Source organism: Tenrec ecaudatus, chromosome 5, assembly GCF_050624435.1.
Source record: "Tenrec ecaudatus isolate mTenEca1 chromosome 5, mTenEca1.hap1, whole genome shotgun sequence".
Lineage (NCBI taxonomy): Eukaryota > Metazoa > Chordata > Mammalia > Afrosoricida > Tenrecidae > Tenrec > Tenrec ecaudatus.
The window spans coordinates 38,400,606-38,427,479 of NC_134534.1; the positions used below are offsets into that span (position 1 = coordinate 38,400,606).

General features: G+C 41.6%; 1 protein-coding gene across 3 annotated transcripts in view; it reads right to left on the minus strand.

Moving 5' to 3' along the window:
* VPS13B (vacuolar protein sorting 13 homolog B) overlaps positions 1-26,874 on the minus strand; it is a 731,003-nt gene that overhangs the window by 57,930 nt on the left and 646,199 nt on the right. For all 3 annotated transcript variants that reach the window (XM_075549441.1, XM_075549440.1, XM_075549439.1), the window contains exon 44: positions 3,904-4,059. In XM_075549441.1, coding sequence (XP_075405556.1) covers positions 3,904-4,059 — 156 coding nt within the window. The remainder of the gene's footprint in view (positions 1-3,903; positions 4,060-26,874) is intronic.

Below are 26,874 nucleotides of genomic sequence, written 5' to 3' on the forward strand. Positions count from 1 at the left end.
GGCTCCTTCGAGACCTGCTTCCCTGTGCTCCTGGCCTCTGCTACGTCTCAACTTCTCATCTTCCTGCTGCTGCTGCCCCGTCCTGCCGTGTCTGCTGCCTGTGGGTTGACTCTGTCTTGTTTGGGTGTACATTCCTCTTGAGTTGAAGGACCTTCAGTAAACATGGAGTTTCCCCCCACCTCCCACCCCAAAACAATGAATTTTGCCCCCCCCCAAAGTTATATATTAAAATTTTTTTAATAAAGCAGCAACCTTATCACCTTCAAAGTACCTTCCATTACACTTAATACATTTGTCAAATCTGCGATTCCATTCTTGGAAACATTTTTCAAACTCATCTATTTGGATGGTTGACAGCATCTCCCTGTTTCCTCACCTCTTTGATGCGGTAAAACCGCTGTCCTTTTACGCCTCTCTTCATTTGCAGAAACAAAAAGAAGTTGCATGGAGCGAGGTCAGGTGAGTAAGGTGTGTGGGGCAAGAGAGGCATGCAGGTTCTGCTAAAAACTGATGCACTGAGATGGCTGTGTGAGGAGATGCATTGTTGCGGTGGTAAAACCAGTCCTCCATCTGCCACCAATGAGGCTGTTTCGGTCACACATTGTTATGCTATCTTCAGAACCTCTAAATATAAAGCTTGATGAATACTCTGACCTAGTGGAACAAACTCCAAATGCACTACGAGTCAACATTTTCATCCATTTGGGAAGTTGACAGATGTCCAGAATGAGGTTTGTCATCAATTGACATTTCACCTTCTTTGAAATGAGAAAACCACTTGTACACTTGAGTTTTTCCCATATCGCTGTCCTTGTAAGCTGTGTTCGACATCACAACAGTTTCTGTGGCATTTCTCCTGAGCAGTTAAGAAGATTCCACAGCCGCATGCTGGTCACTTAAATTGGCCATCACAAAAAACGAGGTTCAAATGAAACTGCTTTTACGACAAAATTCACTGTGACCAGAAAGAAGCTTCCTAGATGACGCCACTGAGTGCACTGACTCAGTGATTTGCTTGATATTCATTTTGGGGGTACCACCTTCATGTTAACTGTTCCATGAAAATGAGTTGAACTGAGCCACCTGTACTGCTGTGTGGACTAATTAGCCGCTGCATTCCTTTTTGCTATATAAACCTATCCTTTTATATATATATAATCATAAGTGTCCTCGTCATGTATCTCTAGAGGACCCTGCCTAACACAGATGGAGAGACTTCACCTAAGGCATTCTGGACACACTCTCGGGGCTGAGACGTCCCTGAAGAAAGAGCATTGCCAAGTAAAGGATCATCAGAACGAGGAACCCCTCGGTGAGGTGACTGGCACAACGTTCTGCAACTGTGCCTCAAATAACACAACCATCGCAAGGGTGGTGCATCCTCAGGCAATGTGTCATTCTGTTGCGTGCAGAGTCACTATTAGTTGGAACGGATACGAGGCAGCTGACCCCACCAATAACATCAAACCCATTTCTCCAGGCAGAGTCCTGCCAATCTGCCTTCTGACATAGGTTCTAGCAATCACATGCAGGAACCGAAGGAACTAGCGACACTCTCTACTAGAGCTATGGTAGGCAGGGTTTGGTCACTGGATCAGCACTTTCAACTATATCCAAACCAAACCTATTGGCATCCAACTGATTGAAACTCACAGGGACCTTAGATGAGAGAGCCGTATGTACTGCTTGCTAGGGTTCCCAAGATTTAAATCTTCCTGGGAACAGCTCGCTTTGTTTTTCTACATTGGAAGGACTGGTGGATTTGAACCACCGGCCTTGTGGTTAGAAGCTCAATGTGTAGCCCACTATGCAAGCAGGGCTCTTTCATTACCTGGGAATGTTAGAAACCCCAGAGCTAATGAATCCAGGCAGGGATCCAGAAATCTAGGTTATAAACAGCCCTTAAGGGGATTCTGATGGACATTAGTAGTTTGGACCCCCTGGTCTACAAAGAAGGAAATGAAAAGGAGGCGGATCAGTCCTGATTGTCTATCTGGAGGACTGTCATACAGAGGCGAGCTGACCTGTAGAGCCCTCACAAGTTGGGCGTACCTCGCACATTCCGGGAATGGTAAAAGCTGGCCGAAGGGTGACAATATTGGGCTCCTCCTGCGGGGAAAAGACCCTCGCTGGACGCAGCCACAGATGGGAAGGGGTGTGCTCTGAAAGAGGGAGCCTCTCATCACCCAAGGACACCACATTCTCAAACAGAGTGTTGGGCCATTTCTCAGGCGTGCTGGTGAATGGGTAGATAGAGCAGGCATTCTTTGAACGCTAAAACCAGAGTGTCTTTACGTGGCTGATACTAATTAAGAGCCTATCCACATCAGGGAGTTCTGAAGGCTGATGGGAGTCAGGGAGAGCTCTGTGAGGACACTGAGGACCAAAGCTCGGGGCTCCTCAGAAAGCCTTCAGTAAAACTCCCCCTTCCTGTACTTGTGTCTTTGTTTGTACTTCACTTCTTAGTTGGAATGTTCATTCTTAATCCAAAATCTATGCATTTTCCAAAGCCCAGCCCCAGTCATGCTCTGTGTGTGGAAAGTCTCCTAAATTCCCTTCACACTTAATGTCAATCGTGTGTAATGGGTTATGCACGTTTCTAGTTTACACGAAGAGATTATGCCACATACTTGGTCTCTTCCATTTTACCCTGCTCCGCTGACAGACCCACTGCCACTGACTCAACTCATGGTGACCCGTGGGCTCGGGGAAGCACTGTGCTCCACAGAATGCGCAGTCGCTGATTTTCAGGAATCAGATGATCGGGCCTTTGTCGTGAAGAATAGGCTCACACTGTCACTCTGTTGGTAAGTAAGGGGCCTTGTCCCACTGTAAGCAGTATATCAATAACTGTGTGTGTGTGTGTGTCCGTTTGTGCCCCTTCTTTTTCTGGGACGGCTAGGTTGCAGTTTCCCTTTCTCTTCTGCTGCTTATCATAATGAGCACGTGAGGCCAGCTTCCGGGTTAGATGCAGACCATGGATTGTGAGAGTCCTCCTGCTCGGCACTCCACTGCACACCGTGCATACAGCAACGACACGGCCTCTGCTCCCTGAGGCGGCAAGCTGCCCTTTCCAGGGCCCGAGGGACCTTTCTGTCTTGTCCTCAGTTCTAAGTTCTGGACAGACAGCTACACTCCACATGCAGATGGGTCTATGAAAACTCTGATGGCAAATCCAGTTATTCTGTGCGCCGGGAAGCCAGTGTTCAGATTTTAATGCTTCCTTTCCCCACCCCCTTCTATTCCTGTCATGCTCCACGCTTCAAAACATATTTTTAAAACCACATTTTCACATCTTAAGAACACACACACAAAAGTGTCAGAGACTCCCCCACCCCACTTTGCCGTCTTAGAACTTCAAAAACAGCCAAAAGGAAGTTTTATAAAATACATAAAAATATGTGCTGAGAGCTGGGGTTTTATATGCCAAGCGCTAGACTGGCGTCCACATTAACTCCTGGGCAAAGGCAAGCTTGCCAGAGAGCCGGGCCCATGGAGAGCGCAGCCACATTGCCCCCTACATTACCCTCCAGTGGCTGAGCAGAAGCCTTGCTCACCCACAGCAGCTCTGCAGGGGCCCCTCTGTCCTTTGCGTTTCTAATAAAGGCCCTTTGTCCAGCTTACAGTTCATTAGCACCTCCATGAGCAGGTAGGTGATGACAGGGAGGAGAAGTGAGTCTGACAGTAAATTCTACTGCTCGTTAGCAGCTCTTGTAAAAGCCCTGGGCTGGGGCTCTGAGCTGACCAGCAGCAGCAGCATCAACCATCACACATGAAGCACCCAGGGTGCCGGACCCTGCAGGTATGGCAGAGCCACAGGGAGGGTTTGACAGCATTATGAATTATCTCCACTTTGCAAGCTTTCCCTGCAGGCGTCTGGCCTCTGAAGACCCAGGAACGTACCTGCTTCTGCACGCCACACAGTTGCTGGACCTTGATGATAAGTGAAGCCGTTCGACCCTTGTACTGGATTGTTCTAATGAAAGTCCCCGCATGGTCCACACTGAAGGGTTCTGACCAACGCCAATTGCCCCAGCCTTCAATACAGATGTGCAACAGCTGGACACAGAGAGAGAGAGGGAGAGAGAAAACACCAAGGATCATCATGATGCCAACACAAATTTAGTCCTAAAATGAAGCCTCATTGCTGGAAACCCTTCCTATTTATAATATTTAGCATCTGTGTTCCTTCTAACCTGCATTATTCATCCACTTGCAGCTTACTCACCAGGCTAAGAATAGCAAGCATGCCACAAGGAGTCAAAGTGGTTTTCTAGATCACATTTTAAGCCTTCTTAAAATGACTGTCCTATCAAATGGTGGAAGACCTGGCGCACACTTGAGAAAAGACCATTCCATTCAGCTGTAGGCCAAGAAGATGGACACGTGCGCTCAAAGGGCCTGGTTGGGGCTCCCAGTGCAGTTCTCCTAATGGCCAGCCAGGAATTAAAGAGAAAACTGGTTTGTGGTATTACTGTTGACCCTACATTGCCAGCTCTTGAGTTTTCTTTAGGTAAAGAACAAAATAGCAATCGGAAGATGTAGTTCATTTAAGATACTTTCTTTCTGAGTAGATCATGTGGAGGAAGTAAATCAGAAACACATCTTTGTGAACACAACTTTTTGAATATAATGGGAAATGTCTTTCCATTTCCTACCATTTTGGGGGGGAAGGGATGTATGTATATATGCATTTTTTACCAGATGAATCTCCTTTTCTGTACTTTTATTTTTTTATATTGTGTTACCACTTATGGTTACATTTGAATTTCTCTTCTGATGATTCAAACACTTTTCCCACTTCTACCCACTCACTGTAGCTAAGAAAATCAGTTTAACAAGTGTTGTAAGCAAACACACTAATTAGTGCTTCTTTAGGGTACTATTTAAAATAAATACCATTCTTATTCTGTATGATCAGTAAGGAGCCCTGGTGGCATAGTGGGTTACGTGTTGAGCTGATCACAAAGTTAGCAGTTTGCAACCACCAGCTGCTCCAAAGGGGAGAGATGAGGCTTTCCACTCTCATAAAGAGTTACATCTTAGAAACCCACAGGAGCAGTTCTACCCTGTCCTATAGGGTTGCTATGAGTCAGAATCAATTTGATGGCAATGAGTTTGGATTTTTTGAGTTATATAGTCGGTAATTATAAGGATGTAAAAATAAGCATTTTAGGGAAATATGTATATGACACACAAACAATGTAATTCTTTAATGGAATACATGCTTTTCCAAGGCTAAACTTCATGAAACATTTTCCCAATTAACAGTGTAAATACAATTTTGAAAACCTTCTTTGAGAGCTAAAAAAAAAAAAAAATCACCCTCACTGTCATTGAACTGATTACAACTCATAGTGACCCCTCTACAGGGTCTCCAAGGAGGTAGGTTTCATGGGAGCCAATAGTCTCATCTTTCTCCTGCAGAGAGGATTGGGGGTTTGAACCACTGATTTTGTAGTTTATGGACTAATGCTTAATTGAGAGCATCACCAGGGCTCAAATACAAGAGCAGTTGGCCCTTTAAAGTAATATTGTAAGGGTTTTCTAGTCCCGGTGGCTGCTAAGCTGCTTCTCACTCATGGCAACCCAATGGGCATCAGAGCAGAGGTGCTGTCAATGGCCCATTCCTCTGCATGTTGAGCCTTTCTTCCAGAGAGCCTCTGGGTAGACTCAAATCCGGAACCGTTCAGTGGGCAGCCGCTAGCTGTTAGCAGCTGCAGTGGTTTGACTTGCAGCAGCAGCAGGCCGACTGCAGCATTCCAGCTTTTAAAACTGGCCAGGGCCCTTTGGCTATCAGTCTGATTTTGGGAGGCTAAACATTAAGACAGTCTTCTTTTAGAGTACTTAAATATCATATTTTTAAAATCGAATCTTCCTGCTTTCAATATGGCCCCGCTTTAGCTCTTCCCGACCACCAGTGAGCTTAGGAAATTAAAAGGCATCATTCATATGGCTTCTGGAACCAGAAGGCTCACAGCAAACAAAATCAAACCAGAGAATACAAACTCGGGACCGCAAATACCTTTAGGGAAAATATGGTCTGATGTATATTCTACAACATAAAAGTACTAGCATATCTTTGATGTTTAAGTATTAGTTACAAGAAAAAAAATAAAACAATAGTGGTGTTTGGAAGAGTATCTTTCTTTCGTTTCTTGTTTTTTAATAGCATCCATTGACACTAAAGCTCAGGAAACACACACAAACTAAAAGAAAAAAGAAAGTTGTTTTCTTTGGGGAGACTGGTAGAAATGACAAAATCATATAAGGCAAAGTTCTTAAGGTCAAGCTCAACTATATTTTTTCCTGAAAATTCCATGGCGTCTGAAGAAAGGGCCAACGGACACAAGAGCAGCTCTCACTGAGGAGTGTGCACAATGGCCGCCGAGCTGGGTTTTAGAGAGCTGCCCACTGTATGAGCAGAGCTTTGAATGAGTCAATGTCACCAAGGAATATGCTGCCAGCTTTCACTTGGCAGTTATGTGCTCCCAGAACAATGGCACAGATATCGTCTTTGAATTATAAAAAAAGCAAGATGTAGTTGGACTTTGTTCACACAGAAAAGCTGTGTGGGGGTGGGGGTGGGGGAGGGGGAGGGTCACCTAGAACGCTCATGGCCACGTGTGATGTCAGTTGAATATCTGTCACGGTTAGCCTACTACTAAAAAAGTCTAAATGGCATTGGCAATTAGACCTGCACAATTTACTAGGCGAAGAAATCGACAAAAAAGAATTCAGGAAGCTCACGAGTGCTCTAGTTCTTCCGCTTAGGCGGCCATGTCCACCAACGGTGTGCTCAGGTACCTATGGTCACCCAGGCAAGATGGGAGGTTCTGGTCACTCCATGTCACTGCTGCGTATACCAGCAGCCCTTGACTTATGGTGAGGTTGCATGCCCATGTCTCTGTCATTAAGTCAACTAAGATGTAAGTCAAATACGTCTTTTTAAAAATGTTTTCATTATTCTTGATTTTTAATTTCAGTGCCTATAAAATCTGATCTTTGTCTTTAGGGGTTGGAAACATCACATATAAACTGACAGACATTTTAATATTCAAAAATAATATGTAGTACATACTATTAACAATAAAATATACCAAATAAAAAACAAATGATAAATACTCAGATCATTTTAAGTAAAATGTATCACAACTAGAATATGTTTCAAGCTGGGGACAGCTCCTACGGAGAAGTCTCAATTTCCTAACAAATCTTCATACACCTATTTTTATTACAGTTCTTTGGGATTTAGACAATTGGTAGTATTTCAACTAGCAAAGATGAGAGTTCATTTCCATGCCAAAAGAACCAGAGGAGATGTGAAGGTAGAAGGTATGCATGACAAGCTAACAATCTTGACTGGCTGGTAAGGGAACATGAAAAATGGAGTTGGGGGTAAGGTCAGACATGTAAATCTAAATGCAACTCAATAACGTTGACTATATAGAAGACAGAATAAAGGAATTAACAGACAAAAATAACTGAATTTATCATGTCTAAAGCGAAATGAGCAAACACCAAGGGACAGCAACAAACAAACAAAACAAAGAAAGTGTGGGATTCCATTAACAAATGTAACATTAGAATCCCGGAACCCTAGCGCATTAAGACAACAACGTGGAAACAATTTTCCAAGAGAAAAATCAGAGACAACTTCCCAGACCTAAAGAGAGAACCAGCCAGCCAATACAGGAAGTTTCCTCAACCAGAATTAGAAGACACAAAAAAGTTCAATTACTGGCTATATCTTAATAAAATCATTGAAAATGAAAGTAAAAGAAAGAATTCTGAAAACAGCAAGACACAACATAATATACTGAGGGTCTTTATGATAAGAATCATACACATTTTCCCCCAGAAACTTGGGGCCAAAACATGGGGTCACATATATAAAATACTGAATAAAAACAATTGCTAGCCAAGAATTTCTTACCCAACAAAGAAAGCTATTGTTCAAAATTGAGGGAAAAATCAAAACACTCTAAACAAAAAGATGCTTCTGGGATTTACCACCATACCATGCTTGCTTTCCGAAAATCAGAAAAAACAAAACAAAAAAACAAAGAAGAGAAACAGTCAAAAAGCAAAATGAATCAAACACTCTGTTTTCAGTAATAACCTTAAATATAAATGTCCAAATACTCCATGCAAAAGAGACATTGGCAGAATATATTTTTCAAGTCATGATCCATCTTTTTCTTGTTTAGAAGAAACATAATTAATGATACATATATACTGAAAATAAAACGAGAAAAAAATAGTTCATACAATCCATAAACAAAAACAAGCACTGGTGGCTATGCTGATAGCAGATAAAAGACTTTATATATATATATATTAAAAAAAACTCTTACAAGAGACAAAGAACACTGCATATTCATAAAAGGGCTACACAGCAAGAAGACATATAATTATATATATTTTTAGAATAATATATGTATATTTAGCAATGCTAAATATGTAATGTAATGCTCCAAATACTAATGTATTGTAATGCTCCAAATACTAATACTAAAGGAGAAACAGATAACTCTATAGTAGAGGATGTCAACACTATCACTTTCAATTACAGGTAGGGATCTAAAAACATTGCTAAAAACACTGAAAACAAATAATATGATAAAACAATGGAATCTAATGAACAAAGAACATTCTATATAACAATATTCTTCCCCAGCACATATTGATCATTTCCCAGAATAGATCATGCGCTAGGACACAAAACAAGTCTCAACACATTTTCTAAGGATTGAAATCCTAAAAAGTATCCTCTCTGACCATAATAGTATGAGACTAGAAATTGGTTATAGGGGGAAATGAAAAGTAAACAACATGCTCCTAAAACTATCCCAAAGAATAAATCTAAAAGTGAAGATTTAAAAATAAATCCTAGAGTCCAATGCTCATGAAGACGCATCAAAAGCCTTGGGGCACAGTAAAAAGAGCATTCAAAGGAATATTCATAGTAATCAATGCCTACGATAAAAAGGAGTAACCCAAAACCATTAACTTAAACGGACAGTTTTAAAAAGATAAAAAGGAATACTAAAAGCAGCCTAAAACTATAGTAAAAAGGAAATAAAACCAGAGCGGAACCAAACAAACAAACAAACAAAACAATAGAGAGAATAAGTAACCCAGAAGCGGATTCTTTGAAAAGCTCGATGAAATAGACAAATCAGGCGAGACTGAGAAAAATCAAAAGAAAGAAATAACCAAGAAATGGGTGACATTACAACCAATGTAAGAGAGGCAAAGAAGATCTTAACTGATTACTATGATCATTTATAATCTAACAAATTGGACAATCTGGATGAAACTGACAAATCCCTAGAAACACATTACTTGCGTAGCTAATGCAAACGGAGGCTTTCATTGGCTGCCCTGCAGTCCACTGGGACCCACTTGACCCTCCAGGATAGAGTAAACTGACCCTGCGGCTTCTGAGACCCGCCTTCCTTATGGGAGCTGGCTGCCGGTTTCAGACTGCTCCCCTGAGGTTAGCAGTTCACTGCGTAACCACGACTCCACCAGGACTCCTTACTAAGGTAGACATTTTGAATAGACTCATTACAAAAAAAAATAAACTGATGATGTCATTAAAGAAAAACCCTGGCAACAAAAACTACCCTGGTCCAGGTGGCTGCACTGGAGAATCCTACCATGCATTCAGGGAAGAGATGACCCCAATCCGACAGCCTTCCACACAGAAAAGACACACCACTGACATGAGTATGGCAGGTCCTTAACCAAATGCAAAGACGTTATGATCCTACACTCTCTCTGCTTCATGCATTCCCTAACGAAATAAAGAAGAAAACACAAACACAGGCACACCTATGTTTACTGCGGCAATTTCTAGAACAGCAAAAAGACAGAAACAATAAAAGCTCTTTATTACAGAGGAATGGCTAAACAAACGCTGGTCCGATCACACAATAGAATACTGTACATCCTTAAAAATAACCATGAATCTGTCAATTACCTTAAGACATGGACAAAATTAGAGAAAAATATGCTTAGCAAAATCAGTGAATGTCATAAAGATAAAATATTTTATGACACCATTGTTATAAAAGAAAATAAAAAGATAAAAACAGTTTCCCACCAGAGAAGACTTTAAAGACTATGGTGAAACTACGGCGAGGTGGGGGTTGGGCGAGTTGGCAGGGACAGGAAATTATAGGAGGAGGGAGGGTGAGAAATGGGAAAAGAAGAGATGAACAAAAAGGAACCACATGTATGGGCAATTTAATGGGATTGGAAAAAAAAGGCAAGAAAAGGAAGCAACCTCCAAACGTTCTCTAGGAACCCAGTGAAACCATGAAACCTAACCCTACAAAGACATCGCAAAAAAGAAACCTGATAAAACGATGGTCCCTTTGAATAGGGATGCAAGATTTTCAAACAAAATTCTAGCCCCCAAAACCTCAGCAACATACCAAAAATTGTATATTCGAGCAGGTTATGATCAAATTGAATTCCTATCAGGAGTACAAGGGGTTCAACATCAGAAAACCAATCTGTGAAATACATCACATACATGAAAGGAAAAGAATCATAGGATGATATCAATGGACGCAGTTAACATAAATTAAAACAACACAATTCCTAGTCATCAAGTCAATTCTGGCTCATAGTGTGCTCACAGCCTCGCCTTTCTCCTGCGGGGCAGCCGGTGTTTTCAGTTGGTAGCCCATTTAATAAACATTTGGTATTTCCCTTATGACTGAGTAATATTGCACTGTATGTCTATTAACATTAACTGAATGATGGACATTTAAATTATTGCCATCTTTTGACTATTGTGAATATTGCTGCAACAAATATTGTTGCACATCCTTGTGGTTTCTCGGTAATATTTTATTTTACTGTTAAGAATATACACAGCAAAATATAGATCAGTTCAACTTTTCGTATATGTACAATTCAGTGAGATTATTTAACATTTTCCGAGGTTTGCAGTCACTGTCATCGTCTTCCAAGTTGCTCCTCTCCATTATAACGAAATGAAAGACTGATACAAACTCCAGGAAGGGACTTTGCAAACATTAAGTGGAATGTGCAATCTGTCCGTCACAAGAGCACAGGTATTGTCTGGTCCCATTGATATGAAACAGGTGAAAACACAGACTAGCATTTATTCCTGGTTTCCATTACTTAGGTAGGGAGATCACCTTGAAAAAGATAACAGCACAATGCAGGTCATGAAACTGTACATGCAAAAAGGACCAAATGGTTGAATGGCAAACAGCTTGCTATCGATTTTCCCAAACAAAACAAGGCTATCCCTTTTGCCCAAATCCCCAAGTACTTATACGTTGTGTAACAGATTGGGAAATTTTCTTTCCCTCTTTTCTGTTAATGGTTTTCCTTCACCAACACACTTCCTCAATCACCTTTTAGATCTAGGCTTTTCAGTCTCTTTGGCTGATTTCGTTTGTGTCCAATATTTTCCATCGGGAGAGAAAAGGCAAACAGGAACTGCTCTGTTGTCTAACTTCCCTACGGGAGCTGAAGCTAAGGCAAACACTAGCCATTGAGGCAGGCTGTGGAGTGGCCACACTCACTGGGAGGCGCCCAAGGGACGACATTCTATTTTTCCCAGGAGACCCACCAGTGCTATGCCGGCAACACACTAACGTGATAGCTTTCCAACGGAAGACCTCAAGTGGGAGAGTATATACCTTTAGCTGATTATTTTTTCAAAACAAATAAAGACTGAATTACTGATCGGGGCCTGGGGATTAACTCTGAAGACCACTCACAGTCATGTTCAAAGATGGAATTCCTGAACTGATAGATTGGGGAAGAAAAAAAGTATGGAATCTAAGGACATGGGGTATACCCAGGAAGAGAATGAGTATGACTAGATACATATTTAAAACTACATTAAAAAATAAAATGATGAAGGGATCACATGTCTATAAAAGTAAATTATTTTAACTGATTTATAAGTAGATTATTCCTACCTCAATAACAAAAAAATTAAAAAGGAACCTTCAGAGTCATTTGTGTCTTAAAAGTTATTTTGCTATGAAATGAAGAGCTGATGCCAAGGGTATAAGTGGAGAGCAAATATTTTGAGAATAATGACGGCAACGAGTGTACAAATGTGCTTTATACAATTGATGTATGTATAGATTGTGATGAGAGTTATATGAGCCACCAATAAATTGATAAAAAATAAGATAGTAAAAAATTATTACAAAGAAATAATTTATTAATCTGTAATAATCTGTGAAAATTATAAAAAGAAACAGAAAACAAATTCCCAGTCCATTGTATTCGATGTAAAAAATCTTATATATTCTTAAAAATTAGTAAGAAATCTTAGCAAAATAAGCCATTGAATTTATATAGATAGAATATTAAAATATATGCCATATCTCTTTTCAACTTCTGGAATCTTATTATTTGTCAAGATTAAAACATAGCAGGCACTCGATAAATATTTATTGAATAAGTAAGTAGAGATGAAAGAAAAGCAAATAAAAGTATACACTGAAACTTGTAATAGATGCACATAAAATAGTACCATGAGATGAGGATCAAACTGAAATGTTGAATAGGCTTTCAATACATGAGATTTGTTGTAACTGGGCAACATTAGCTTAAACTGAAAATGAGTCCATCGATTCATAATTCAGACATTGTAATACTGATTGATCAAGTAAATGCAAACTGATACAATATGTGAGTATCATGAGTGAACGTTTAGCTAAAATGTGAAAAACAAAAACAACCCCCAGATCTGTCCAAAATAATATTCTCTAGCAGACAAAGTAAACAGAAGAAAGTTATATCAACTTGTTTGGAAGTGTGAGCCCTAATGGAACTGGCCGGATGCACCACTAAATTAGCGTGGAAAAGAACAAAGATATTATTACTCACGACTGCTTTCTGGAGAGAGCAAGTGGTTGAATTTGGAATGTCTAGAGGGTCGGAAATCATGCTGAAGTCCGAGGAGAAAGACGTTTAGATATTGGCTAATGGTTGGTGTCATCATGGTTTAACACTGGTCTCACTATAATCTTATTATATTTATAGACACAACTTCATTCTAATAAAATGATACAGTAGATCTAAATAAAGGTAAATCATTTTCTACTTGTGACCTTGGACTCTGATGCAGTTTATTCTAGTAGGAAAAAGAAGGAACAGACACTGTACTCTGAAAGCCTGTTCTGATCTCATGCAGGCTTCCCAGTCACCACACAGTTCATTCTTCAACAAGCCTGGCTCTGCTAGGTTTTCTCTTACGGGAGAGTATGAGGTCCATGAAGGTCACACACACACTGTGAGATCAGCATAGAGCATCTGACTGTAGAGGAGGGAGAGCAGGCACGCTCAAAACGGTGGTTAGGACAAACATGGGAGCCGCAGGCAAGCCTTGTGGCCGGGTCTTTAGTTTCAGACACTCAAAGATGGATCAATTCTCCATCAGAATGGATCCGAAGGAAAACATTCTAGATGTGCACAAGGATTTAAATAGATTTCTAGTTAGGTACCATTCTCTTAACAATGAAAATCTGGCAACGAATAGGAAATGCATCAAGTAAAATATGGTCAAAATTTCAACAAACTATAACTGATCTATAACTAGTTGACAGCCAACCATTTCAAGAGATAGCATATGAGCAAGTACCAATGATACTGAAGGAAGAAGTCCAAGCGGCATCAAAAGCATTAGCTAAAAATAAGGCTGCAGAAATGGAGAGAACCAGTGGAAATGTTTCAACAAGCTGATCACACTACACATGTGGTTGAGTCCATTGCCAGGGAACTGCCAGAGGTTCCGGCCTGAATCAGAATCAGTCAAAGGATATGACTGCTGATGTCAGATGGATTTTGCCTGAAAACACAGAATACCAGAAAGATGTTTACTTGTGTTTGATTGACTGCCAAGGCAGTTGACAATGTGGATCATAACAAAGAATGGATCACCTTGAGAAGAGTGGGAATTCCAGGACACTTCATTGTGCTCCTGTGGAACCTGTGCATGGATGGAGGGGCAGTTGTGAAGCTAGAACAAGAGAATGCTGCATTGCTTTCACATCAGGAAAAGTAAGTGACCAGGTTGTTTCCTCCCTCTATACTTATTCAGTCTGGATCCCGAACAAATCATCAGAGAAGCCGGATGAGATGAAAAAGAGTGTGGCATCAGGACGGGAAGAAGGCTATTAACAATCTTTGAGACACAGATGACAAAACCTTGCTTGCGGAAAGTGAGGAGGACTTGAAGCACTTGCTGATGAAGATCAAGGACTGCGGCCTTCAGTGTGGACTACAGCTCAAATTTAAAACAAAGCAAAAATATCCTCACAACTGGACCAGTAGATAACATCGTGATACACAAAGACTGAAGTCAAAAATTCTGTCTTGCTTGGATCCACATTCAATGCTCTTAGAAGCAACGATTAAGAGATTACATGATGCATTGCATTAGATAAATCTACCGCACAAAACCCCATTAAAGTGTTGAATAAAAAATGCTCCTTTGAGGACTAATTATACCTGATATACTGATATAAGCCATTTTATTTTCAATTGCCTCAGATGCTTGTGAAAGTTGGACAGTGAATAAGGCAGGCTGAAGAAAAATCAAAGCATTTGAATATGGTGTAGGCAAAGAACATTCATAGTCCCATGGACTGCCAAGAGAACAGACACGTCTGTCTTGGAGGAAGTACAGCCAGAATGCTCCTTAGAGGCAAGGATAAGACTTGGTCTCATGTACTTCAGACAGATTATCAGGAGAGACCAGTCCCTGGAAAAGGACATCGTGCTTGGGAAAGTGGAAGCGCAGTCCCAAGAGGAAGACCCTTGAAGAGATGGCCTGACACGTGGCCACAACAATGGGCCCAAACACGCGAACAGGAGTGAGGATGGAGCAGGACCGGGAGATGCCTTGTTCTAAACGAACTCGACAGCAGCTAACAACAACACTAATTTGACACTATATGCCAATGAGTTTACAGTGGTGCACATGGCCACATACTCAACTACTAATGGGAGAGGCTGGTAGTTCAAAGACACCAGGAGTTGCCGTGGAAGAAAGGTCTGTCAATCTGCTTCTGAAAGGTCACAGCTGGACAACTCTGGGGGCACAGCTCTTCTCTGCAACAGGCAGGGTCAGCTTAAGTTAACATCAACTTGACAGCACCTGGCTAAGGGCTGTGCATACCGTTTTATTTCCTAAAAATAAAAATTGCATAGAACAATCTTAAAATGAATGGTTTGCTCCATTTTGTAGATTAAAAAATATCAAGTTAGGGTATAGAGAGGTTGACTGCTCAGGGACCAATGTTGGAGGGATGGGGGAGAAATAGAAGGTTTGAACTGTGGTGTGCACACTTACACTGGAGTCTTTTTTTTTGAGAGTCCTTAAACCATTGAAATATTACAACAAGGAAAAGAGTTAACAACATCTACGTTGACAATTCTACAACTGACAATAGCTACAATAATACCTGCAGAAAGCAAAGTACAAAAAAGTGTGTATGGATGGTATTTTTATAAAATAAAGAAACAAAATGTACCTAGACTGATTCTTAAAGAAGGAAAGTAGAAAGAAGACATTCATAGATGTTAACTCAGTATTGTGTGACCCAAAGATTATAAATAGTAATATCTAAATCCAAAGGAGGAAATGATATCAGAGCTTAAATTATGAACACCAGGTTTGCAGAAGGCTACAGATGACAGTGTGTGTTAGTCCGGGTAGACTAGAGAAACAAATTCACAGACATTCATATGTGTATAAGAAAGAGCTTTATCTACAAGAACAGTTGAATATTGAGGAAACATCCCAGCCCAGTCCAGATCAAGTCCATAAATCCTCTTCAGACTCACAAAACACTAATCTATTAAGTCCTCTTCAGAATCACAAAACACATGCAACGAAGCCAAACACAGGAGGATCACAGGCCAGTGGGTGTAAAGTATTGTGGATTCAGTGGGAGTAGAGGCATCTCAGCAGTGGCAGGAGTCTCCCTCCACCTTGTTCCTCCAGCTCCCAGGGTTCTGGCTTTATCAGCGTTGCTCTATCAGGCTCTTCGTCAGTGATGTCTCGCAGGGAGTGAGCGAGTATCTCACCTTCAGTGAATTATTTATTTCTTTAGCACCTCCAAATGAGGTCATCAAGCTGCAACCTGATTGACAGGCTAAACTCCACCCCTTCACCCTTAATACTCTCAAAATGACAACAGATTATGTAACAACCACACAGTGGAAGCCCAAAATTCATTTGCAGGGTCCATACATGGATTAAGGATTAAGTCTGATCATAGTGGAGGGATATGAATTACTTTGTTATCAGACAGAGGGCACGGGAAAGTGGGTTATTGCAGCAGATGTAGTCAGGTTACAATTTAACATCTTATTGCTTGATCTCCCCTTTGACCCATTTTAAAGTTTTTAATATTTCATGCTTTCTTTTCAACTGAGACTTTCCTCTGTTTTACTTTGCTATTGTTAGTGTTTTTTTTTGGTGTGCTTTTCTGTATATTAAATCCAGGACAGGAAAATCTATAGAGATAGTAATTGGATTAATCATTTCTTCGGGGTATGACAGGGAAGGTTGGGGGGAAATGGAGAGCTAATAAGGGTGAGTACAAGAAAGAAGACAATGTTCTAAAACTGATCATGGTATGCCTGTACAGCTCTTTTTAATATGATCGGACTATTGAATTATATGATATGTGAATTATATGCCAATAAGATGATTAAATCTTTTTAAGTTAACTCAGGATGGTGGAATTATGTGTTTTAAGTTTCCCTTTTGTCCGTGTTCTATGTCCTTTTGTACAATTTTTAATTTTTATATTAAAATATGTATTATTTTGAAATCAGATAAAATTAATGCTATTAAAATGAAAAAAAAGTGTAATAGAAAGCATACAGAGTCTACATTTCCAGTAAAAAGAAATTACACATTTCTCTTTTAAAAACTGAAAGATAGTCTCCTGTCTGAAGTCTTCACACAGGACCTCATTATAGGGACAGCCTCTCTATGTTCACACTGGGCACTCGCCTATGGGAGTCACACGATGCTCAACTCATTTCTGATACTTCCAAGCTCCTAGCACCATGCTGGACTTGCTGGCTGACATGTTCACATGAGTCCTCAAGCGTGAGCCTAACGTGATTACAGTTTACGAGCACACAACAACTTTAATGTGATCATGTGACCGCCCTCCCCTCACCCGTCGTCCCCACAGGCAAGGCTCCAAGCCCTCTTTCAATTTAGCTTAAGGATCTACAGCTATTCCATGCTTACTATAAGCCAGCCAACTACTACCCGTGGTGGACCCAGAGGGGAATGAGACACGCTACTTGTCCCCCAAACGAGCTCAATGGAGTGGGGGAAACAGATAACCCAAGATGAAAAATTATACTGTAAAAATTTATGAGAATGAGACGAAAGAAAAACGAAGGCTCATCATGGGGAAGTTGGAAAGTTTCAGTAGACAGCATACCCTGCCATAAGATGATAATCTGGGAACATAAGATGTACAGAAAGAATGGTTCTTTCTGTACAAAATTAATGTCTACAAAGCATACTGCTGAAATTGTTAAGACAAATCATAGAAGTAGTAAGCCCTGCTTCAAACATACACACATGTAACTTGTCATATTCTTATCAATATAACTTAGAAAATTAACTTCATGTTATGAACTCATTCGCTTATTTTCCTTTAGTCGTTCTGACCATAATCTCAATCTGACCACCACTTGAACAAAAATCACTGCTGTGGAAGTCTTGTCCTGCTCAGAGACAGGCCCAGAGGTTCGGGAATAGTGTTCTTGGGAATGTGGGAAAGGGAGGCGTGGGGTGAGGGCGTGCCCAAGACCGAGAAGTACAGAAAGGGAGGGGAAAAGTGACCGCAATTGTCACTGCCATTCCCACTTGGTGTATCCATCATCGACCACTACCAGGCACGGAATGACGTATGAAAGATGGAGCAAATAAAATACCTGACAAGAATGTAGCTATTTGCAATGATGCGACTCACATCTCACAGTGATGGTCTTCAAAGCCCTAAAACAGTGGACTGTGTCATGACACCCAAATGATAACCATGTGATAATGGCATGTCATTTGAAATCTCTCGAGTTGGGTAATATCACACATTTTCAGTGAACATAAAGGCTGAAAGAATGCTTCAACATACAGATACCAAGTCATAGGATCTTCTAAAGTTAAAAAGCTATTTACATTTCATAAATAAATCACAAACAGAACTCTTAATTCATAAACAAACTCTAAAATTTACTTATGTTTTTGTTCTGTTCTGTCTGATCAATCTGCTCAGGTTTCATACTCTGAAAATAAGTTGTGAAAGAAGTGAGCAGGGGGAATTACAGTAGCACATTTGATTGACAAATTATTTAGAAATCAATGAGATGCTAAATGGGCATGCTTTGCTAACAAACTGAATAAGGGGGAAGACTTTACTTCAATGATGTTGCCCAAAGATTTAAAGAGCAAGTTTCCTTTTCCATTAAATATATATATATATATATATATATTTTAAAAACTTATGCATAACTTTTTGGAAAACACTGATTAAAAAATAAGATGTAAATTCACATAGTGAGAAAAGTAGGAAAGGATATGTAGGCTTATGTTAAAGATGCTACTTCAACATTATACATATGGTTTTCATGTTTCCAAAGAGTTAGTTAGGTCTCCCTAGAGTTAAATTGATACGTGATTGAAATGACTTAGGTCCACTATTATGACACTTTTGACACCATTACAAATATCGTACATACTCGAGTATAAACTGATCTGAATATCAGCCAAGACACCTAATTTTCCCACAAAAACTACATTAAAATGTGCTGAAAAACTTGGCTTATACACGAGTATAAACGGTAGTTGAAAAAGGATAATGAAAGAACTGTGATGTGTATGAGAGGGTACCCGCCTCCCAAACTGGAAAAAAGCTCTGCTGTTTGCTACTAGGTAAGCGTTGAGCAGTGCACTCGCAGTAAGTGCACCCAGTGGCGTCGCTTGGGAAGGTTCTCTCTGATCACAGTGAATTTTTTTGTAAAAGCAGTTTTGCTCGAACCTCCTTTTTTTTGGGGGGGGGGGGGGTTGGCCGATTTCAGAGAACAGCGTGCATGCGGTTGTGAAATCTTGTTGTCTGCTCCTCAGGAAAAATGCCACAGAAACTGGTGTGATGTTGAACACAGCTTACAAGGACAGCGCTATGGGAAAAACTCAAGTGCACGAGTGGCTTTCTCGTTTCAAAAAAACAAAAACAAAACTGAACTGTTGATTGATGACAAACTTCATTCTGGGCATCCGTCAACTTTCCGAACAACAAAAATGTCAATAATATTTGTATATTTGTGCTCAAAGCCTGACGACAACGAGGGACCATTGAAGAGATGGGGAAGTTATCTTGACGATCTTGGAGCTCGGGTCAGCGAATTTTAAAGGAAAATTTGGGAATGAGAAGGGTTGCCGTGAAATTTGTGCCGCAGGTTTTGACTGAACAACAAAAAGCGTTGAGTGGAAACATGCCGTGCTTTGAAAGAACAGCTCCAAAGTGACCCAGACTTTTTTTCCAAGGTCATTACTGGTGATGAGACATGGTGCTATTCTTAGGAGCCCGGTAAGCAAACAACAATCAAGCCAGTGAAAGACTCCATCATCACCTTGCCCCGCCCCCAACCCCCAAGTTCTTCATGTGAAATCAAAGATCAAGACAACGTTTTTTGGGTGTTTTTTTTTTTTTTAATGAGAAGGGGCATAGTGTATTTGGAGTTCATTCCACCAGGTCAGACTGTTAATCAAGCTTTTTATTTAGAGGTTCTGAAAAGATTGTGTAACAGTGTGTGTGTGCGCGACAAAAAAGACCTGGTTTGTGGCTGAGGGATTGGTTTTACCATCACGACAAAGCACCTGTTTACACAGCCATCTCAGTGAGCTAGTTTTTGGTCCTCACACCTTACTTACCTAACCTGGCTCGATGGGACTTCGTTTTGTTTCTGTGAATGCAGAGGGACATCAAAGGACAGTGATTTGATTACACAGAATCAAAAAAATGAGGGAGGTGCTGTCAGCCATCCAAACAGATGAGTTTGGAAAATGTTTCCAAAAATGGAAATGCAGATTTGATAAATGTATTAAGTGTAATGGAGAGTACGTTGAAGGTGATAAGGTTGTTTTGTTAGAAAAACTTAAATGCATAGCTTTGGAAAAAAAATCTGGGATCTCTTTGGGTACCCCGCTTGTATGTGCAGGTATCCAAATGGATCAGATGAGACAGTGGAGGCCTGGCTGGGAGCAGCAGTGTTTCCATAAGCCGAGACAGCATTCGAGACCTCATCGGTCTATGCCGAGAAGTTCTGACGGCAGTTACCTGACTAAAGGACTACAAGAGATCCACACTGTGCCCATTCCAAGGAATGATGATCCGACAAAAGGCAGAAAGTGTAACCCAATCTCATTAATAACACATGCAAGTAAAATTATGCTGAAGATCATTCAACAAAGGTTCGCAGCCGTATAAAGATGTGAGCTGCCAGGAAACTCAAGCCAGATTTACAAGAGGGCACAAAACAAGATATCACATTACTGACTCCAGGTGGAGCTTGGCTCAAAGCAGAGAATACTAGAAAGATGTCATTTGTGCTTTATTGACTGCGCAAAGGAATTTGACTGCGTGGATCCTAACAAACTGTGGATAATGTTATGAAGAATGGTAATTCCATAAACTTCATTGTACATATGTGAAACCTGCATATGGACCAAGAGGCAGTTGTCTCAACCGGACAAGGAGACACTCCTGGAGCAGCACCAGGAAAGGTGTGGTTCTGGGTTGTATTCCTTCACCACACTCATTCAGTCTGTATGCGCACTATACAATCCGGAAAGCCACATTACTATTAAAAGACCTCAGCCTCACCATGAGAGGAAGGGTTGGTAGCAACCTGTGATGTGCAGATGACACACCTTTGCTTGCTGGCGCCAAGAGTACCTGAAGCACTTGCTGGTGAAGAACAACAACTGCAGTCCTCAGTTTGAGCTGCAGCTCAAAGAAAGAAAACACAAATCCTCACAACTAGGCCAGTAGACAACATCATGATAAACCAAGATTGGAGTTTTTAAGGATTTCATTTTACTTGGATCCACAACCAACACACATGGAAGCAACAATCAAATGACAGATTGCATTGGACAAATTGAATACATTAGTTCTCTTTAAAGGGTTAAAGGGCAAAGATGTCACTTTGAGGACTCAGGTACGCTTGACCCAAGCCATGGTCTTTTCAATCACTTCGTACGCCTGTGAAAGCTGGGTAATGAATGAGGAAAACTGGAGAAGGATCGGTGCGTTTGAATTATGGTGTTAGGAAAGGCCAGTGAACACCAGAAGAACAAATCAATCAATCTGGAATAAGCACAGTTCAAGTGCCCCTTAGACGTGGTAACGAGGAGCTTGTGTCTCACGTACTTCGGGCGTGTTCTAGGAAAGGCCAGTGCCTGGACAAGGACAGCACACTGGGCAGAGGGCCGGTGAAGAAGAGGAAGATCACCACAGAGCTGGACTGACACAGTGTGAGCCTCTGACATGACCACTACGAGGCAGGCGCAGGACAGGCACGATTTCGTTCCATGAGTCAGCACTGACTTGACGGCACCTACCTACAAATGTGTGTCCCGGGAGGATGGTTTGTCTATAACATAGAACATAATTCACACATTCTTCTAAAACACAAAAACCTAGTGGCTTAACTGAGTTTTACTAGGAGACAGGAGTTTGGTACGGGGCAGACTCTCTTAAAAGAATAATCGTCAAGAGCTGGCATACTCTTGGTTGGTCCAAATTGTCAGTAAAAGAGCTAAGGGTATGTTGGGTGGAATAAAGAATTTAGGTGAACTAACAAATGTAGTCAATAGGGTAGAAAATTAGAGCTCTGGGTTGATTTGATAGCTATTCATATTTGGAGAAACACTCTCAGTTTATGAGTCTAACTCCCACATTTTGTCTAGCTTTTTGAAAATTATTTTAGACTAGATACAAATATAAACAAAAAGAAAACCTACCCAAAGTTTGAAGAAAGACTTTCTTTTAAATTGTCCTAAAATCTGACATTCATCTTTCAGTAAAATTTAGTTTAATGTAAGATATAAGGCATACCAGCACGCGTCCTAAGAAAAGATCAAGTGGTTCTATGGAATCGTTCATTTATTTTTATTCATCATGGCAATTTAGACAATTACAACTGCTGTCCCTGATTCCTAATTAGCTAAAGAAAAAAAAAAGGCAACAGATGGAGGTAAAAGTAGTCCAAAATCTTTAGTTATTTATTTTCATTTAACTAGATTGCCTTGCCATACTAAAAAAACATTTTTGTAAAGGTTAAATAAAGTATTTCATGGCAACCGCTGCTTCTTAGTGCCTGTGTAACAAGAAACATGAGCCAGCCAAAGTTGTGCAAGTTGGTTTTCTTTCCCAGTAAAAGAATGTGGCATCTAAGACCTTGTCCTCACTCATTTTATCCCCAAGTGTAAGTCAAGCAAGTCAAAAATGAACTAATGCCTGAAGGGAAGTCCCTGACTCCAAAAGTATGGATTATTTCACATTTATCTTAAAATCTGCTCTCAGAGTTCTTAAAATTCACTCACTTGGCAAGTTGGGAATTATCATGAGAAATGAAATAATTTCTTAACTATGAAGTCATCCAACATTCCATGCATCTGACACTCATTGGGCTTAGCCATGTCTTGGGCATTATTGTGACCTTTCCATGAGAAGCCCTTCAATATCCTGTTCAGGATGGAAACCATTTAAAAAGTCCCGCAGTGCAGGAGGTACGCCACTGGCTAGCACACTTTGTGACGCAGAACCAGGTTCTGAGGAAGACAGTCACATTCTGCATGCTCAGGGCTCTTGACACCAGCAGCAGTCAGCACTTCCCATTACTCAGCGGGGGCAAGCACCCCGTTTTAATGGTCCAGCTGCCCGCCCTTTCTCCAAGTAAGCACTCAGCATTAAAATTCACATTTAAATGAGTCAAGTCAAGGACCTTCATGTTGAGATATCAAGAATTCGCATTTGCAGAGTACTGGCTTGTGAAAAGCCTTTGAGTGTCTTGTAAAAAGCTTAAGGAATCTTCAGTACATTTTTCTCCACAGCACTATTTCTATTGCTAAAATTTATTGCTGAGGGAGGGACAGAGAGACCATTAGCTGCACCGGCAGTCGTCCCTCTGGGCCCTTCACAGCCCAAAGAATCCCCAGTCATTCCCCTTTCCTGAAGGCTTGCAGAAAACTCCAGAAATCTGCCCCAGGACTGGAGTGAGTGCCCCATGGCTACGCTATCTTTGTCACTTCTTGTGAAAGACGTTGAAAAGTCGTGACTGGATCATACTGCAAACCATTACTACAGAGAAGCTTTGATATGGACAGGAAATGAAAGCTCAATGCCAACTTCTGATTCTGATGTAAGACACTGTCTTTCCCAAGTGAAGAAATTCTAAAGATGCTCCATCCACTGGCTGCTCCATGGTCCAGTTCTTAGGGCCACGTTGACGTCTGTCGGTGACTTCATAAACTCCCGCAGAGAACATACGTTTCCTGGAATCCCTGATAAAGCCAAAATTACTTTGAGAGCCAACAGGAGAGGGGCTGAGTCGACAGGCTGCTCTTCTATTTCGGTTCCTGCCTGTAACTGAGAAAGGACGCAGTGGATGACCACCGGACACTGGGCCCCGGGCACTCAAATGGAGTCAAGTGTTTACAGAATCGTCTGGATCAAGATCCTGGCCAGATGGTCCCAAGAAGTGTTTACCTCACTGTTGCTTTTAGCTATCTGAATGTCAGCAGCAATAAAAAGCAGCTTGTTACTGCCACCGGGGAGCCCAGGCATAACATCTCCCCCCAAACACACTGGCTAGCTGCGGACAGCTGTGCAGCTCACAGCAGACAGGCTGCCCTTGTCCACTTCTGGGCAACGGGCTTTTAGGTCCGAGGAAGAGACAAGAGACGGCAACCTTAGCATGGGATGGAGTCTGCTTTAGCTCTGTAATATTTAGCACTCAGACCATATACTTTTAGCTTATGAGAAATAATAAGAATTTTCCTCTGGATAAATAAAGACACCCCCCCCCCACATCCCAAAGAGTCGATTCTGACTCACAGCGATCCTCAGGACAGAGTGGCACTGCCTCTCTGGGGTTCAGAGGCTGTAAATCCTGACAAGAGCAGAAGCCTTGCCTTTCTCCCGAGAGCGGAGGCTGGGTGGGTTGGATCTGTTGACTGGGTGGTTAGCAGGCTAATGCATAACTCACCACACCACCAAAGCTCTACCTACCTACATACAGAAAGGTCAGTGAAAGTGGGAGGAGGTGGACGTGTGCGCAGGCCTAAAAGCTGGTCCGATGTGAAGCATTCTTTTAATCCTCTCGGGCAATGATTTCCACGAAAGGGAGGCCAGAGGGGCAGGGGGAGAAGGGTTGCTCTAACACACACCGCTGTGCTGGAAGCACCCAGGAGCCCGAGTCTGTGGAGAGCCGAAGGCCTATTTCAATACGTGGATAATACACGCAAAGGCAGCCAACAAAATAGAATAGCATGTACAATTTTAATATTTTGCAAAAATTTACAGCAGGCAGCTTTTAACTCTATGCTCTTGAGGAATGCTATAAAGATTAGAAGAGATGTCACCATTTTTTAATTCAGTGAACAGTTACTGAATACAGAAGATACACATGCTGCAAGGCTCTCCTTGTCTTCAGCTCCACTTCCTCCTCAGGCCAAGCAAGTCACTTCCGACAGCTTCATTCACATTCATCCGCGCCTCGTGCCTCCTTGCTCAGAGCCAGAGGAGGCCCTTCTGATGAATTCTAAGTGGCCACAGATTCTCTGCAATAATTGCCTCCAGGAGCTAAATAAATCCCTTGTGATTTGCTTTGCTTAATAAAATGGGGCAAAAATGACACCAGGTGCGTACTGAACGTAAGCTCAATAAGCCTTAAAGTCTCCACTCTTCTCTGTTGGTACACTGGCTGGTCGGATAGAAAAGTCAGAGGGACAATAGTCCATCAACGACCAAATATGGAAAGGTGGGTTTATGCTAGCCTAGCCATGAGGCCCAGCTGGCCTACCAGGTGACTGCTGCTGGAGTGAGCCCAAGAGACACCAGCAAAAGAACCTTGTAAGTGTACCTAGATATCTGACCAACAGATTTTGGAGCATATATATATAAAATTTTTTTTTCATTCAAAGTTCATTGTGAACTGTGGTAGAAGCTCTTCAGATGGAGCTTGGCTGAGAGCAGAGACTATCAGAAAGACGTTTCCTTGTGTTTCATTGACCAAAGATATTCAATTGTCTGGGCTGGAACAAACTATGGATAACATGGCAGAGAATGGGAATTCCAGAAATTTAATTGTGCTCCTGTGGAACCTGAGGAACCAGAAGCAGTTGTTTCAACAGAACAAAGGATCGTGCACAGGTACAGGAAGGGCGCATGCTAGGCGGTATCCTTCCACCATACGTATTCAATCGGTACGCTGCACACATCAACTACTACCGTATTAAGAACTCAGCCTCAGGATCGGAGCGAGGCTCACAAACAAGTTGCAATTTGTGGATGACACGACCTTGCTGCAGAAAGTGAAGAGGACCTGAAGCACTTACTAATGAAAATCAAAGACTACCGTCTTCAATAAGAACTGCAACTCACTGTAAAGAAAGCAAAAATCCTCACAACTGCATCAACATATAACATTATGATCAAAGGAGAAAGTACTGAAGTTGTCAAGGATTTCATGGATCCGCAATCAACACTTGTGGAAGCAACGGTTAAGGAATCACATGACATACTGCATTGGGAAAATCTGTGCGCAAAGCCTCTTTAGAGTCTTAAGGAGCAAAGATGTAATTTCAGGACTAAAATGTACCTTAAGCCACTGTAGTTTTAATGATCTCATATGCATGTGAAAGTTGGATAGTAAAGGAGACTGAAGGATTGATGATCTGAATTACAGTATGGGTAGAGAATACTGACAGTACCACGGACTGTCTGAACAACAACCAAATCTGTCTTGGAGGAAGTCCAATCAGGACACTCCTTAGAAGCAAGGATGGTGAGATTTTGCCTCACGTACTTTGGACATGTTATCAGGGGAGGCCATCATGTCTGGCAGAGTAGAAGGGGAGCGAGAAGGAGGCAGAGCCTCCATGAGGTGGCTACAACCATGTGCTGAAACATGACAGTAATCATGAGGATGGTGTTGGACCCATCAGTGTTTCCTTGTGTTGCACATCACAGGGCTATTATGCATTAGGGCCCACTTGATGCCATCTAACAGGTTTTCAAGTGGCTTGTTAAAAAAGCCATAAATAACTGATCTAAACTACTTTCCACTTCCAAGAAGCCTCGATGACCCTTTCTTTTATTTGCTATTTTGCACTGAATGAGCCATGTCACCACCAGGACACTGCAGAAATGACCGTGAGTGACTTCGGAGGCTAGCTCAGAGTCCCTGGTCACTTGCTGTGAAAGAAGCCAGATGCCGGCTATGAGGACATTCAAGCAATCATATGCAGAGGCTCGCATGAGGGGGGAAGGGGGGACTGAGGCGTCCTGCCAGAGTGAGCTCTTTTGCAAGAGGACCGAGGTCGAAGATGTCTGGGCTCCAGCCTCACCTGAGCTAAACCGCCACTGCAACTCAGGACCAGCAGGGTGACCCGCCAAGGAACGGTGTCTGTGGCAGCCAGCGCACGAGGTTTGTGAAGCGTGTTAGAGACACGGGTGTTCAGTCAGGTGGCTGTCCACTGGCTAGCAGGAGACTACTTGCGCCACGAAAATAGGGGCTTTCCCTTCCATGGCCACCACCGGAAGG